This window comes from Pseudopodoces humilis, chromosome 2 (assembly GCF_049639895.1).
Source record: "Pseudopodoces humilis isolate 2021_Gansu_Grassland_sample_001 chromosome 2, ASM4963989v1, whole genome shotgun sequence".
NCBI classification, from domain to species: domain Eukaryota; kingdom Metazoa; phylum Chordata; class Aves; order Passeriformes; family Paridae; genus Pseudopodoces; species Pseudopodoces humilis.
The window spans coordinates 38,259,917-38,278,282 of NC_142201.1; the positions used below are offsets into that span (position 1 = coordinate 38,259,917).

Sequence of the window (18,366 nt, forward strand, 5' to 3'; positions counted from 1 at the left end):
GTAAAAATGCCCTAATCATCCCAAATTATGCCTGTTGTCTTTCTTTCAACTGTCATTGTTTTCCAGGATACCATACTGAGCCACCATTCTCCCTCCCAGTTTCCACTAGAATTCTTATTTTTCCTTTCCCCAATTCAAATCAACCTCCACTTTTCCACTTACTCTTCACAGGAATCATTATTAATTTTTATTCTAAGTATTTCCTAAAAGGTGATAACATATTCAAATTCTGTTTTATATATATGAGTATTTTAAACATGCATTTGCAATTAATAAAACCCAATCCATTCAAATCTGAGGAAGGTGTATTGGAACTGTATTTTCTATAGTTCTTTGATTTTCAGCAAATGCCAAGTCCAAATTCATAATATAGCTAGGTGTAAGCCAAATTCTAAGTCACTAACATTTTTTGAAACAAGTATGAGAAGCCATTTTGGTGAAGTATTTCTGTACAAAAAAAATGTCATTTGCTTGGTGAACAAAATCCTACACCAGGATGTAGGTCAAGCCTCACAAAATCAGAGGTAGAGTTTAGTCGTAAGTAGAGAAAATGCTGAGAAACTGGGATTAACTGAGGAACTACTAAAAACAGCCACAAAAAATCTCCCATGATAAAATATGAGTACTACAAGAAATGCCATGGGGTCTGCCCACACCCCCCGTTCCCTGGAGACTGTATCTCAGAAATCTCCTGCTCAAATGATCCCAAGTTTTCACCACGTCATCGCTTTGTATAACATCCTATGGATTTCACATGAACCCAAAGCAGCACAATGATTTCAGAGCCCTTATGCTGCAGCCACAGGACCTACAGTGTACCCCAGGGTTCTGGTCCCCTCTCATCTGGGGACCTGGCCAGGCACTCTGCAGCTCCCATCTGCTGCACACAGATGGGCTTCCTCACACAGGAAACAAAAGCAGGAGGAGGGGGGCTGCCACACATCCTTGCTGTGCCCTGGTATGCACTAGACAGACTGTGACCAGGGCATATACTTCTCCTCAGGCACTCAGGTCCCATACTCTAGAAAATGTGGGTTTTAAACTCAAAGGCCCTTCCTAACTCTGCAGCAGAGTTGGTGTTCTGCTTTGCTCTAATTCTCATTGAGCCTTTAGCAGAGGAGTGAAAATAAAGAAGTGTGCTTAATATAACTTATTTTTAAACATGCAACAGATATGCAAAAATTTGAATGCCTAGACTATAATTTACATAAATATATTTCAAACCAAAACATTTTAAAATTATTTATACCCTGTTTCTATGCTTAAGTGCTTTGCTAGAATGTGACCAGACTGCAGGATTGAGCCAAAGGTGCATAAATCAAACCTTCAAAGAAATAAAACATACACAAAGATTATATTTGGTTAAGCAAATTTAGAAGAATTAAACCAAGTATGAAGAAAAATTAGATTGGCTGAAAATTAATACAGCACAGCTGGAATTATTCAATTCATCCATATTTGTTGCTTAAATGGCTCTAGGGCTAAGTTTTGCAGAAAGAAGATGCTTCAAGACTCAGGGGTCAATTGCTTTTGGAGACAAATTGACCTAGAGGAACACACATGTCTAATTTGGTTCTTGCAGTGGGGCAAGTCTGCAGAAATATATAACCAAAAAAGCAATTTTGATTCCAGTGAGTGACTATCAAAGGTCAAGTTTAAGGTTCCCATAAATTTACATATATACACTAAAAGATTAATAACTTCTCAAGCTACTGAGTTTCCTTGCTAAAAGCAAAGGCAGATAAAATCTGAGAAGGAAACAACATATGTGCTTATTCCACATTCTGCTGGCTAGATACTATGCAGTCAGCTCATTGCATGTTGCTGTGGCTAGATCTGCAGTACTTCATAGGGTTTTGTCATACTCTGGGAGTGCAAGGAACACTACTGCTGGCTCAGCTCCTAGAAGAAAGCTTCTTCAGATCATATGATCATTAATTTTGAAACTAATTTTATGTGCCAATTCAACTATTTTTAGCTAAATGTTGCTACTACTGTTACTTATATATTGACTCATATAGTAATATAGTTAGCAATGAGGTCTTGTGAACAGTTATCCATTCTAAATGTAATGCTCTTCACCTAGGCAGGTTTTACAGATTCATACATTGGTATTTTTTCCTGTTCAAAATTAGGAATGTATTTTGTAAAATGGCACAAAAATGGTCCAGTATTAAAATAGTAAAAAAGAAAGACACACATAAAAATAGAAAATTATTTTAGATATACTCACTCCTTGAAGCTGGCAAAAACCTCTCAAGAAATCTGCAGAACTTAAATCCAGAATTTACTTGGGAACATAATGAAAATTTCACTCTCAGGCAATACTAACCTTGAAAGATATAATAATTTTTTATTTTCAAGTTGCAGTCTTTTAAATTCAATCAAAACAAATATAGTATTTCCAGTTGGTAAGGGTAATTTTACCAGGAGTATAAATGAAAAAACTCAATTCACACATTTCATTCTAAATTATGAGAAATCTGACCATTGTATCACTGATAAATGTACAGGAAATAGATACCATTGTATGTAGAAAAATACTTTCAGTATGTTTTGATTTGTTTTTCATTATTGCCAGGATCAATAGATATTTCTAAATAAATGATTTGTCAACACATGTGTAAGTCCTGACTGAGGTTACATTTAGAAAAGCATTCTCTGGTGTGTGGAGTTCAGAAGGAAAGAAAATACAACCACTTAAAGCTTTTCAGTCCTCTTTTCTTAGAGCCAACTAAGTTTGGGATGTTTTCTATGTTTATCTTCTCAAGTCATGGAACTAATCATATTTCTTGTAAGTATAAAAAAAATATGCTACATGGGAGACGTGCTGCTCTGTGACTTTCAAACTGCAAAGGCCCAAAAGTGTATCACTCACACCATTCAAAATTTTAGTGTAGGTTTCCATGTGGGGTTTTGTTGTGGGTTAGGTTAGGAAGGAGTTTTTTTGGTTTTGTTTCGGTTGATGAGTTTTTTTGGTTTGTTTTTTGCAGTAAACCATTTCTTATTTTTTACATGATTAAGAAATTCTGTCTCCTCACAAGCCACTAAATGAAGACCGCCTGTAAGCTGGAGTAAACTTCTTTCTAAATAAGGAACTTCTCTTTAAAGGCAAGATACTCAAAATTCTAGATAAGTAACTTTGAGTGCATCCAGAGCTTTAGTGGAGCGAATTTGTGTCAAAGTAGAAACATTCTGCTGTTTGTACAACATCACATAATTTTTATGATGCAGCAAGTTCAGCCCCCATGTTTCAGTATTATTTGTATGCCCAAAGAGCCTTTGGTTAGATTACCTGTATAGTCCTCTGAGTGCCGTCAATGGTGACAGACAACAAGGGTGAAGCCAGGTTCCACTCGCTGGTCACATTTAGTTTCATCCCATCAACTTCCACCTGTTGTGACACCAAACAAGGCTGTTACTATGAAGACAGACAGAAAACTGATCTCAAGTTCATTACTGCATACAAAGCAGCAACCATTTTAAAACAGATGGCTCCCAAACAACCTGTCATGTTTACTGCTTCTGCCATAAAAGACAGGGTCCAACAACAACAGAGTCTTCCAGCTATCTCTGGGGAGAGGTGAAGGACCTGTGAACAGCTGCCTCTGAGTAGCAAGGTTTCAAGTGATTTCCAGCAAGTAACAAACAGCCATCCAACTTTTAAACCTATCTGGACATGCTACATTTACTGCAATTAGACAAGTAATGCATATAAATTCCAGTGACACCTTGCAACCCACACAACAGGGCTTGCATATAATATTCTCTCCAAGGACCAAGGAAGAACTTTTCCTATGCTTCTAATGAAGGGCTTTGCATTGTTATCTTAATTAATATGAGGCAGTAATTAATTCTTCGGCACTTCGAAGTCTAGAAAAACTTTGCAAATTCTGACATGTTTTCTTTCAATATACAGCTGATCAGAGAAATACAATTTCTGACTTGAATGCCAATATGCTTATCCAGAAAGTGGGGTTTTTTTAATCATATCATATTCATTATACAAAAAAATTCTAGGTGAAAAGAAATAATTCTGGATTCTGAAAAAAGTGTAGATCAGCATAGCTGTAATGACACTTCCATCATTCTTCTGTTGCATTATACTGTTTTAAGAACACACATCACGCATTCAACACTATAACAGCCTCAGAAAAAGAGATGGTTATAAATATTATTACATATGGAATAATATAATTGGTGATTAATATTTATGACATGTTTTGAACACTCATACTACTGAAGGTAGGTAACTATTATTTCAGTTCTATAATTTACTATAAACAGAAGAAAAATCATGGTTGGCCAATTTTCTTCCTCTCTCAAAATCTCCCAAGTATTTTCTAACCAGTAAATTTCAGACAATAGTGATAATGATACAACTATTGCATACATTCTCAGTAAACTAGAAAAAAGTTCAATGCATTTAGAATAAAAGCTGAGCATGCCTTTTGCAAAATGAAACTTATAAAGCCTACTCTTTTACGTCTCAGACTTACCATTATTTGATCTAATAATAATAACAAGCAGCATCTTAAAAGAAATCTATAGCAGAGAAGTAAAGAGAAGCAATGTGTAATTTGATAAATTTATTTCAGTTAAGAAGAAAAAGTTCTGGCTTAAAAAAAAACCTCTAATTTTATAGACCTCAGTTTAGAACACAAAGTTTGCCTTAATGATACAATCTACACTATTTCCATGGGCTTTGACTATAAATAAAGTTACATGTAAAGAACAAGAAGAAAAACAAGTCATTTATAATGGTTCACCAATAGGCCAGATTAGCTGGCATGCTTCAGGTACTTTACACTGCTTCAGTGATGCAAACCAGCCACAAACCTGGCTTGAGTTAAACCAGACCTGCAGCTGGTTTGCATTTCCAGAGCACTGCAGAGCAGCTGGAACACTCTGGTGAAACCAGCTCACACTCAGCAAATGTGCATCAGCAAACACTGTTCTCTTTATTGAGAACAGGAGAAACATCTGAAAAAGACTTTCCAAATGAAGAAAAGCAAATCCAGCGCTCTGTCTCTACCCTCTTTGATTACCAACTGAATTTTGGTAAGGCAATTATTTAAAAAGTTCTGTCACTATTGCTAAAACCAGAGAAAGACTGTCTGCATTGAAGTCTGGGTCTGAAAACATCATTTACCATGTGTCTCCGGGGGTAGAGGTGAGACAGCATCAAAGCAGACCAGGCTACTGGTCATCAAAAAAACCTTCAGGTACACACCATACTGCTTGTGGCAGCGTAGGATTTACATGCAGCCTCGGAGAAAATCTATAGCTGCTATCTACAGTTCTAGCAAAGGCTGTTCCAGGGGCAGGACACAAGTCAATACCTCCACAACAAACTCAATTTAATCATTAGCTCTTTTGTTACTGTACAGATGAGCAAAAGAGGAGTAAACCAAGTATGTCACAGTGGTAAATAACCTGTCCAAAATCCTTCAAAACAGCCTACACAAGTCTCACTGTTCTTGATTCCAGATGACATTAGTATCAAAACATTTCTGGTGGAAACCACCCTGAAAGGAGAGAGCAAGCAGATACTAAGTCTAAACAAACTGTGGCACTCTAGGCTGCTTATGTGCAATACAGAAACCAGCAGATAATACATTGCCACTATTGTGGTTTCTCTACTCAAGAAAGAATAAAGGGTCAGGGAAAAGGTTATATGAACTAATGCTTATCCCATAAACTGCAGTCTTCTCACAGAATGGAGCTACACGGTCTTAGCTGCCTTCACCTGCAACTCACCATGGTATGTGCAACTGGGGAAGATCACAGAAATCACAGAATATTCCTAGCTGGAAGGGATCCACAAGGATCATTGAGTTGAACTCTTAAAGTTAATGGTCTGGTCTGTACAGGGATCGACCCCACCACCTTTTCATTATTAGCACCACGTGTAATAACTGATGATGCAAAGCCAAGAGAATCCCAAGAAAACTTGGCTATCTATGCTCTGATAGGTAGGATGACAAAGACAGGACATCAAGATACCAGAGCAAATGAACAAGGACTAAGGATAAGATATTTACCATGTAGTTATCATGTACTTTTACTACAAATGAGGGAAAAGGAGGAAGTGGAGGGGAAGGCGGGACATGGTGTGCCAAAAACCAGATGGGGATTGAAATCAAACCAATACTTTATCTAACAGAGCAAACCTTCTTTCTGCAGCTCAACAGCCAAGCAAGGCTAGCAGGTAGAAACAAAGGAAGAAAGAATATAGTCCAAGAACTTGTCAGAAGTTTGCATTTGCCTTCATTCTTCCTCTAGCAATGGGTATCATAACTGAACCTAATATATACTGCAATAATAAACCCAGGACCTTTTTGCTTTAGGCTTGTGGGGTTGGGGGTTTTCAGGGTGTAATGGGGGGGGGACATGGGGATTAACTAATGACATTACATTGACTACTTCCCATCTTATTTTGTTTCTGTGCTCCTACGACAGCCAAGAACAAATCCCCATTCAATGGATGCTAACACACTTGAATGGCAGGAAGAAGATCCTAGTCAATTCACTCCTGCAGTGGGTCACATTGTGCTTTACACCACACCTATACAGTCTAGATTTATCCTTAACTACTCAGTTCCAAGTATACACATATGTGTATGTGCATCTACAGTAACTGACTGCATTGCTGCACTACATCCACATGACATAGTGGTGGTGAATTATTCCTTTTTTAAAAGGTTCATTTGTCCCTATGTGAGGACATAAAAGATAAAACCAGCCACAGTCCTTTACAATTATTTCCAATTCAAAATCTACCATAAACGAGGTCTCAGAAAGAAGAGTGACAAGTCCAAGACACAATGCTAGAAAAAGGTCAACAGCTTACCCCACTGTCACAACTTTGCAGACTTTCTCTGGCATGCACCTGAACTACACAAGTAGCAGCCCTTTCACCTCTTGTGGAGTGAGTTCCTGATGTTCAGCATGATAGGTACCAGCTAGCCAATAGTGCAAAGAGCTGCAAAGCATAATCTGCATTCAATTTCCTTCAGCGAACATAATTTGGCATTCTGTGTGCATGTCAGGCAATTAAAGAAGGCAGCACAAGCCTGAGTGTTATAGCCCTGTTAATTTACTAATGCAAAGTCTCGCGTACATCTGGCACATGTCACTTCTTTTCTCCTGGAAATGAAGGTGGTTTTCCAGGAGACTAGAGGGCAGCTGAAGCATTTGTTTCCTGCCTGATGCTTCAAAACATTATGTCTGAAGTCCTTCATGCCAGCCTTGAGTCTGACTAACTTAAGTCTGCTGATTTAATCCCATGGTTTCAATTCTGCCTCTCAGCATGGTGTTTAACTCAAGAGTCCTGGCCCTAACTACTTGGCTATGCCATCCTTAGTCATAGTACTTACAGCTCTTAATTCTACCCCTTGCTATAAAGGAAGTGATGGCATTCTCTAATCAATCAGAATCTACAAAATGAAAAATCACCCTCTGCAGACCTGCCTTGCTGAAGTCTTTCTCTGATCAAGACAGCTGCATATGAAGATATACTTTTCAGGAAACCAAACATTACTCTTCACAGGATATACAGGAATACTCGCTGTCATAGCCTCCACTCCCTTCAACTGGCATTAATCTAAGGCACATCCAGTGGGCAGCACTCTACAAAGTGAACCTTAAAAAATCATTCCTGCAAGTAACAGCAAGCATAACTCTTGTAAATGTGAGGTAGCTTATATGTTTGAGGACTTTGTTCAAACCTACATAAAACTCACCTCTTCTGTGGAAAAAGTAACTGTCTAAAGCAGAAGAGTGCTTGCCTCCAACACTGGTAACCACACTATCCATGCCAAAACAGCAAGGAGAATCTTTGCATTTTTACGGATCAGGTAAAGCATAGGTATTGCTGCTTGTGCAGAAGAGGGGGTGACCAGAGAACTTGTAGCACAGTGTGGCAACAGAAGGTCCAGCCATAGGCAGTAATATTCAGTAACAGTCTGCAGTGTCCTCAGACTAAGCCAAATTGAGCTGGATAAAGCAGCTTTTGGTTCCCAGTTTTCACAAAGTGCATGAAATTCTCATCTAATCTACTGTCCAGCCAATGGAGAAACACATGGGAATGGAAGAGAAAACCCAAGTGGAAACTGTCCTCTTTCAAAGCTATCGTCCCTTACTTTTTGCAGTCCCATGCAACCTCAAGAATGTGAGGAAGTCTTTATGGGGCTGATGAGCCCAAGACTTCCTTTAGAAGCATGATGCATGAAACCTCAGGCACTCTGTTAAATATTTTGCTAGTTTTTAATGTAAAAAAATATTTCACAGTCAGCAGAAGAGTTCAAACACTATCTTGCATCTGTATTTTCCTGTAGCAAATAACCACAACACACTTCCTTATCATGAAAATTACTGGCTACCTGGAGCCTCTAAGAACACGTGGTAATTTGAAGAGTTGTCTTGGAAACTACTGGGTCTTCTTACACAACTTGCTCTAACTTCCCCACATTGTCTTTAAGAACCTTGAACAAAATCAGACTCATACTTGCCACATTAGGATATAGCAGCAACCAAATAGTACTTCACATGTTGTCATTCATAAATACAAATGAATGATGCATAAATGCAAAGAAACCCAGTAAGATTTCCCATGTGGGCAGTTCTTACTAGTTAAGCTCCTTCTTGTATATGCTTTATCTGCTGTTCTTTAGACTATATTTGCTAGTGACCCAGGATCTGATTACTCTCAAAGTGTTTGACATTTTCCAGGACCATGTCCTGGAAGAGGTGACAGTATACTCTTGTCAAGTTTACAGATGGCACAAAACTGGGTTAAACATTTGAAAGCCCTCTTGAAATCCAGGAGGCCTGGACAGGCAAGAGGAAGGGGCTAATGAAAACTTTGTGAAATTCAAGACTAATTTTGAAGTCCAACATGTGAGGAGGATGAACCCATAGCAAAGATACATTGTGACCTGACTGGCTCAGAGGGAGCAGCTCTGTGGAGGACTTGAAGATGTGGGCAGGCATGTTAGCAGGACGTGACTGAGTCAGCAGTGACTGGCACCAAAAGTTGCTATCAGCACCCTGTGCTGTATTAACAGAGGTGTAGTCTGCAGATAGAGGGAGGTCATTAGATCCTTCTACTCAAAACTCAGACCACATAAAATACACTACAAGACAGACATTGACTTTGGTTAGTTTTACAAAGTTCCCATTAGCCCATTCCTCTTGCCTGCCTAGGTCCCACTGGGTGGCAGCATTGCCCTTGACTGCATTGAGCACTTTCCCCAATTCTGTCTTCTGCAGATCTTAGGACTGCACACTCCCACTGCTCCCTCCAGGTATTGATACGGTTGTGGAACACGAATGATCACAATACAGACCCTTCCAGTCCCTTGGTGACCTCTGAGCAGAGTACAACCCATTAACCATAGCCCACTGAGTCTGACCACTCAACTGGCTTTTTGTCCTGCTGGGTGAGATCATGCCAAAAGACTTATTAAAGTCAAGGCAAACTACATTCATTGTTCTCTCCTAGACCACAAATCCTGTCAGTTTATCATAGAAGTCTGTCAGGTTGATGCCACTTCAAATGGGATCTCACGAGAGCAGAGAGACAGCATCACTTTCCTTGACCTGCTGGCCATGCCGTTTTTGATGCAGTCCATGATACTACTGGCTCCCCTGAAGCCTCTCATCCTGCATCTCCTCCAAATGCTTCTCAGCATGGCTGCTTTCCATCCATTTATCCCCCAGCCTGTACTGATATATGAAGCTGTCCCAGCACAAGTGCAGCACCTTGCATAAATAAAGAATACATCAAGATCCACTAGTCTGGTGTCCAGGATCTGTACCCTGCCAATCTTTTTCTTCATTTCTTTCAGTATCCTAATCAACAACCATTTATTTCATGGCTGTTACAGCCAAGACTATCTTTGGTATCACCTCTTCAACCAGTTCTTCCTCGGAAGCGAGTCACAGATCTGGGCATGTCAACACCAGTTCACCTATCCAGTACCAGTATCAAATAGCTATCCCAAACATCCTTCAGAAACCTTCCAGCATTCATCCCACATGTTGTCCTTCCAGAAGACATCAGGGTCCCTTGTGACGAGCACATCCTGTGACAGAGATTTCCTTCAGTTGTTTAGAGAAATCTTAGTCTACTTCCTCATCTAGATCAGGGGACTCTACTACGCTATTTTAATTTTTTTTTAATTGATCAAGCCAGTGACGTTCACCTGCTCAAGTGATTTCCTAGTCTGGACACTTAGCTTTCAGTTTTTCTGCAGGCACAGAATGATTTGCTCTCCCCAAAACAATGGTGAATTCCTAAATAGATGGTTGTCTCTTCTCTCTAGTTAAGGATCCTTCTGGCCTCCAAGCACTCACTCTGCCTCTTAAGCTCTGCCCAGTCATATGTGCACACACTGCACTTGCCAGTGCCAGTCCTGGTGCTAGCAGGGTCCTGGAGGCACTGGCAGGATTGACATCCACACCAGCAACACATACCTGCCCCTTTGTCACCATCACCATCCTGGCCCACATGCATACTGCCACTAAAACCCCAGCTTTACATGCCCAGGTCATACAGGCAGGGAAATCCATACTGAGTGCACTTTCGAGATGACTGCTCTCAACTCAGTGAGAAAGAACTTAATGACTTAGAGTCCCTTGGAAAACCACCCTTATTAACAAAGGGTCCAGAAAGGCTGGACATACTTTTAAGATGGAAATCTTAAAGGTGCAAGAGCAGGCCATCACTATGTACCGGAAGACAAGCTGGCAGGGAAGAAGATCAGCCTGGCTGAACAGGGAACTTTTGCTGGAACTCAGGGGGGAAAAATGAGAGTTTATGACCTTTGGAAGAAGGGGCAGCAAACTCAGAAAGAGTACAAGAATCACGTAGAGAGAAAATTAGAAAGGCGAAAGCTCAGCTAGAACTCAATCTGGCCACTGCTGTGAAGTATAATAAAAAGTGTTTTTATAAATACATTAACAACAAAAAGGAAGGCCAAGGAAAATCTCCATCCTTTATTGGATGCTGAGGGGAACAGTGTAACCAAGGCTGAGGTACTTAATAGCTTCCTTGCCTCAGTCTTTAACCGAAGGACTGGTTTTCCTCAGGCCAAGCAGCCCTTGAGCTGGCAGTCAGGGACAGGGAGCAGAGCAGAGCCCCTGCAGTCCAGGAGGAAGCAGTTTGTGACCTGCTGTGCCTCTGAGACACCCACAGCTCCATGGGGCTGATGGGACCCATCCTGGGGCACTGAGGGAGCTGGTGGAGGAGCTCACCAAGCCACTCAACCATTTATCATCAGTCCTGGTTCACTGAGGCAGCTCCAGGTGACAGGAGGTTGGCCAATGTGATGCCTGGACAAAAAAAGGGTTGGGGAACTACAGGCCAATCAGTCTGACCTCAGTGCCTGGGAAGGTTATGGAACAGATCACCTGGAATATGATCACTTGGCAGGCACAGCACAGCCAGAGCATCAGGCCCAGCCAGCATGAGTTAAAGAAAGGCAGGTCCTGCTTGACCAATTTGGTCTCCTTTTATCACCTCCTTTGTATGAATGAGGGAAAGACTGTGGATATTGCCTACCTGGACTTCAGTAAAGCCTTTGGTACTGTTTCCCACAACATGCCCCTGGAAAGTCTGGTTTTGTGCTATGGTCTAGCTAACAAGGTGTGTTCGATTAAAGGTTGGACTCATTGATCCTGGACATATTTTTCAATCTTAATGTGTCTATGATTTTATAGAATTTTTCTTCCTCCTTAAAATTCCACATGATGAAATTCAGTAGATGGATGCTTCCTTTAGCACACTTAAATGTCTTAGAAGTTTTGCTTATCACAAATACCAATGGTCTAAAAACCTGCAATATTCATTGCCAAAAAAAGTGCATGAAAGAGCATATAGGACAGAGAGAGACCCTGTGGCCAACATTGTGGTATATCGACAAATGTATTAAAATGTCATAAAAAGAAGTTCCTTTAAGCCTAAAACTGTAAAAATTGAATTCACTGATGCTTATATGACAGCAATTTCTTTGATTCAAATTAACCAGCTGTTTTATCTCATATTTTCAGTTATTGACAATATATTCACATCAGATTAACAGATTGACCTTTTTTCTTTTCTTCAAGTGACTGTAAGGTTAGCCTTTTGGACTTTTGAAGTGGTTGGCCAGATGCTTTCAAAAGGAAGTTAAAGTATGTGAGTTTCAATCTCATTAAAAAGGCCCTTTTTTTTAAACAAACTTTCCTTTTGTTCATATCAGCACTTACTTTTTTAAAAGACCCCAAGAGAGAGTTCCAGTCTATAGATCACTTGTCCTGAAGAAAGCTCTGTTAACTATTTATAGATCATGTCCTTTTGTACCGAACTAGATCAAGCAATTTATTCAGTGCATGACTGCAGGAGAGAAATTCATTTGCTCTAAGTGTCATCAAGGCAGCCTTTTACCTGCTATGAACAAGACCAGATGAGCTGAATTGCTGGGCTTTTACTTCAAATGCACATTTTGACATTGTGTGGGGTGCCATCATAACTTTCAAGTTTTCAAAGTATTAAGCACATTCACAGAATGGGCAGTCCTCAATCACAAGAGCAGCAAATAGCACATAACCACTAGAATAAATCAAACACATGTGCACACATTGAAATTATCTCTCTTTTCTTTAAAGTAGCACTTATAGATGCAAATTACCATTAGCTGCTTTGGTAGATCTCACTTTAGAAATGGGAGCATGCCAGCATAGAGACCAAGGAAAAGAGCACACAACAGGCATCAGCTCCTCAGCTTAACAACAACAGAATCAAAACAAAAGGAGAGGGAGAAGTGATGGCCTTCATCACCTCTAATCAGCAAGGGCTTTCTTCAAGCATTCACCAGGGAAGTGATCCTCTCTGCAAAACCTAGTAGAGAGGCTGCATGCAACAAAAACACTTCACTGCAGCAAATGCTTTGTTTTACTCCTTCAGTTTTCGTTGCGGAGTCGTTATTAAAATGACATCTCTTACTTCTAACCTGCCTGAGCCCACTATGGCTACAAAAAAGGGTGGGGGGCAGAAGTTAAAAATACATCAAGAAAATGAAACAGCGATTAAAAATAATTGACATCTGCTGGCAACAGTTTCAGACACAAAAAGTACAGCTGGTTTGGGGAATATGGGCGTCTACTATTATTGGATCAGTGTGGAAAAGAAGATAGAACATTACTTGCTTTCCTTTTCACTTTGCTCTAGAGAGACAAATGCCTTGGCTCTGCCCAGCTAAATACACTCCAACCTGTCTACCGATATTGCTTCTAGATGGCTGGAAAATCATGCAGGTGGTTCAGTGCTGCTACCATGTACATACTGGGCACTTTGAAAGCTGCACTGCACTTAGCTTTCCTTGTTTGACAAAATAATCTGTGGAATATATTCTTGTTTTCTATCTTGAAAACATAGCACAGGCATATCATAGGGACCAATGACAAGATCTGGGTGACTAGGAGCATTATGCTGGGAGCTAAAAACACATCTATTAATATGTGGTGATAAAGTAAATGGAGTTGGTTTAGTAGCTATTGAGTTATGATTCCTGTCTATATACTGAAATCATTAAGCAAGCCTGATTCCAAAATTACTTTGAGCTGCCGAGTTTCCATTCTTTCACTTCAGAGGCACACAGAGATCCCAAGCCCTGTCCCACTTGACAGTATAAATTCTCGAAGAGTAGAATGACATTATCATACCAAAGTTCCACTACAAAACAAGACAGACTAAACTCATACTACCCTTTTAGAAAAACCACATTTTGAAGCACATTTCTTTCAAGTATTCACCTAATACATATATTCATTTAGTCAATATTCATTTGATTCAGTGAAAGCTATGTAATAAGGATATGCAAGCTAAGACAGATTTTTTTTAAAAAAATACACTGTATCACCAGAAGCTGGATCTCAAGCTTAGAGTCAAGGATTAGTGAATTACTGCATTGATTTCCACTGTGCTGCTGACAAGTCACATGTAAGTCTCTAGTCTCCAATTTTTGTTTTCATAATTAGGAGAGGGGTGGGAATTAATACTGGCCAGTGAGGAACTTCCAGTACTACTACCCAGATCAAAATATCAAAAACCAGTTCCTACTGGTCTTCTTTCTATCTCCTTTCTAAACTGAACATTATGCATTAGGTAGACTTCCATGTCTGATCTAAACAAAACATACCGCAGCAATCTGAAGAGCATTTGTAATCACAAGGATCATATCCATCAACTGAGAAGTGTTTTATTTCACACACCATTTACAACATTTACAACTTGATACAGAGATCCAACAAAATCAGCAGGCACCAAAACAGCTAATGAGAAAGAAAAGCACCACTTTATTATATGTGGAAGTTGTATTCTATCTCGGCCTAGTTATTTGCAGTGGATGCTCAGACAGGCTGCCACTGGTTTAAATTGCTTTTCCCATTGCACTGCCATGGCAGCAAGTCTACATTCTCTTTGAATTAGTAAACAGTTAGAATAAGCAACAGTTAAAAAAAAAATAAATTAATGAAAAAAATGTCTTTGATTTGACATTGTGTAGTGACAAGAAGAAAGTACAGTGGGCAACTGGGTATGGATTTCATCCAGCAGTTCCAACCTGCTGCTCTCAGCTGTCACAACAGGATATAGGTCAACACCAGTCCTTTGGATATACCTAGTCCAAGGTTATTCACCACTTCAACTAAAAGCTTCACATGTAAAATATTTGCTGTTGAACATCTTCCCCAAACTGCCCAAGATGGTTCCGAACAATAAGTATATCGTAGAATCAAACCTGATTCTTTCAAAAGCCAAAAGATGAGATCAAAATCTCTTTTGATCTCATCTGAAATGTCCATTGATCAAATAGCCAAAAAAAAGATCACTTCTGTATGCTCTACCAAGCAATTGGATTAAGGTAAACAATAAAACTGTAACAGCTAGACTAGCTCTAGTGTTTCTCACGTATAAGAAATTTTTATAGGAGATCTTTTCTTTGAGCCAGGAGATATAAGCAGACTTTTATTTTAGAAATAAAAATAAGCATTGAGGAAGAATAGTCTAGATTCAATAAAAAACCCTATAAATCTATTCCCATTGTTTGGCTACTTTTGAGGCTTAATGACTTTAAAACCAAAGCAAGTGTTTTTCTCTAATAACTTTTCAGAAGCTCTTGAGAAGTAATAGTATCATGCAATCTTTACCAAATCCATTCCATCATTTCTTGCTCCCCAACCACACACTTGAATCATCCCTCTTGGGCATATTTGACCAATATCAAGACAAAAATACTAATTTTTATCAAAACACATCAGCCATGTTGCAGGGAAAAAAAAGAACTGTAAAGAATTAGTAGTAGCCGTAGCAAGCACATTCCCTCTTTAGAAACCCATCCTCTAGCATTAAAATAAACACAGAACAGGGAATGTCACCACTCCAGATGTGCCAGTGATAAATAGAAAAGGGAAGAACACAGGCCAGTGCACAGGGGATAAGGATGCAAAGCTGACACAGCAGGTAAAAGATGAGATATCACAAGAGTCATAAGCCACTTACACAAAAGAGGAAATGCAAAAAAGTTTTAAAGTGTTTCCATACGCAGAACAAATCAAGTCATGTAGCAATGTAAAAAAGATGTTTGCATCTAATGCTATTTACCTTAGAAGTTAATAGGATTGCATTGTTTATGTTAACAAACTTATTACCATGAATTCATTCAAAAGGCATAAAAGTAATGTGTGTGAATAGATACCTCTTCAAATTCAGTATTTCCTCATGGTTCCAGCTACTTACATTTAAATAGGCGACAATGGCTTGCCACTGACTTTTACTGGGGTAAATTCAAATCCACCATGCTAACAAAACCAGTTAAAATAAGAAACAGTATTTTCTTTTTAAAAGCCATGTAAATTAAATTTGAGTTCTTTTTTATGTTTTAGGTTGAACAATTTTAATTACATTTTTAGTACATAAAAGTTGATATGGAAACTGTTCCACAAGTTGTTTGGAACATTCAGTTTTCCGATCTACGTAAATGTAGGGGAAAAAATGAAGTGCACACCCTGAAATAATTTGGCATTAGAGACAGATTACCTACATCCTTTAGCACTACACAAAGACAATTTCCTTAACAGAGAAACCTCATGAAGTGATTATGATACTGCAGCTACAAAATTGCAGTCAGCACCTGCTAAACAACCTCTTTATTTTAATCACCTATAAATATTCAGACTCTGGACAAATAAAAAATACAAGTCTTTTAAACAGCTGCCAAAAAGAACAGAGTAAGCTTTACACTGTCCAAAATAAAACATTCCATCACCACACATTAAGCTGCATATTTACTACACACTGATATTATAGAGATATGATTTAGATATGAATTATACATCAGATTGGAAGAAAATGCACAGAAAATACCCAACAATCATGACTGCTTCTCAGGCAGCAACAGAAGGGGCATCCTGACACTACATTTGCCTTTGCTGGTTTAAATACCATGGGAAATGTATAGATTGCTCTTTTTTTAGGTTTTGTCACAAAAGGGTTATCTTTCATAGAATTGTACTACGGTGCTATCTCTAAAAACATTTTGGGACCTTTCAGAAACTGTATTAATATTTCTTAACCTGATTTTATATCAAGTTTTTCTGAAAACTTAGAAGACAAGACAGAATCTTTCATTCTAGCAGCCATCATTTCATATTTTCCAGTGTAGCTGTAAAACATCAATGAGATGGGAAAATGTGGGAGGTATTATCTGTTGATCCTCACGCTTTCATATTTTAAGTCCTAGAAGTCACAACACTTTCCCACTTTCTCCTACCACTTTTAAACAAGGGCCCAATTCCTGAGCCCAGTAAATCTGTCTGGGCTCCAACACACATTGCAGAAAGCATCCTGTGTAAGAGATGGGGACCCTTGCACATTTGTATAGACTCCACTGTCACAGTCGTTTAAAGCGGTCCTTGCACGAGGACACAGAGATGCTCCATTCAGGGATGAAAGAATCGAGAAAATCTCCATAACATAAATTTCTCCTTCTCTTAGGAGACTGGAGAAGAACTCAATGCAGGGAATGCAGTGATTCTGAACTAATTTTGCTCCCTTTTTCACACTAAACTTTGCCAGGGGCATCTCTGCTTTTAAGGGGATAAGTCAGTCCAAATCACACACCTCCTACTACACAAGGACAGGAATCCGTACAGCATAGAAGCAACTGCAATTTATCTCCCACCTTACTACACGACATGGGAGAGCAATCAGCTGATCTCAATTTATTTCAAGAAGTGTGAAACTCGTTCTCACTAAGAAACCAGGCTTAACTTTCACATTTTAACAGCAAATAGCTGGAAGCATTACAGAGGCTGAACAGACCCCATTAAAGATTTTGCTCCATACAAGCTTTCACCCAGAAAATAAGAGAAAATTTAACTGCACAAGGCATTCTTTAATATCCAAGCCTTCAGAAGGCTGCACCTAAAATCCAGAGAATCAATGTAGCTGGAAACTGAAAATTTAGGAAATGGTCAATGAAATCAAGAAAAAAGACCTTCCTAATGTTTATTAATAGCTTGAAAGGTTATATGCAAGTATATCAGCAGGAAATATAATATAGTGTAAATTGCAGGCAAAATCAAAAAATTAAGTAGAAGACAAAAATTGTTTAAAAGCTGAATAACATTTTTTTTAAAAAATCCAAAAGCAGGTTGCAAACTTTGGGGGAAAAGCCTCAGTAACATTAAAAGAAAACACCAGCAAATGAAAAATTAATTTTGGATTCAATAAAATAACTACTGTATAATAAGGTCAAAAAGGCAAGGGACACAATTTCAGAGCAGGGAAATCATAGCCCCTGTCTATACAGAGGCCCTACTGAGAAAATCATCTTAACAAAGCTAACTTCACACATGAGAAAAATCAAACAGATCATAAGTGGTAGGGAGAGGGCTATAAAGAGCTTGGTACCATCATGCGTCTATAATTCAAGGCCTCATTATTCAAAAGGTGGCGAGGAATCGAGAACAGGAGAGACAGAGCAACAAGGACTGAAGTGAGTTTGAATATACTGCTACGAAAAACAGCAAAACATTGAAAGAGACAGCCTCCAAATTCTTAGTGACAGAACTACATAATATCACAACATCACACTTGCTTCCCTCCGGCACTACCATGTCCAGTGCTTTGACTTATAGATGAACTTTGGCAAACAAAGGACAGTCAGGAATGACTAGTTCCAAAATCTCCTACAGGTGTAGTCATCATAGCTCTTGACTGATGTGAGTAGTACAGCAGAATTATTGGGAAAAAATTAGGACTCTCCAGGAAGAATCTTCTAAGCCAATGAACAACAAATTTCCCTCGAGAACAAATGCCTC

General features: G+C 39.1%; 1 protein-coding gene across 2 annotated transcripts in view; it reads right to left on the reverse strand.

Annotated features, from left to right (window-relative positions):
- PCCA (propionyl-CoA carboxylase subunit alpha) overlaps positions 1–18,366 on the reverse strand; it is a 274,540-nt gene that overhangs the window by 67,219 nt on the left and 188,955 nt on the right. For both annotated transcript variants that reach the window (XM_088051153.1, XM_005516806.3), the window contains one exon: positions 3,296–3,394. In XM_088051153.1, coding sequence (XP_087907279.1) covers positions 3,296–3,394 — 99 coding nt within the window. The remainder of the gene's footprint in view (positions 1–3,295; positions 3,395–18,366) is intronic.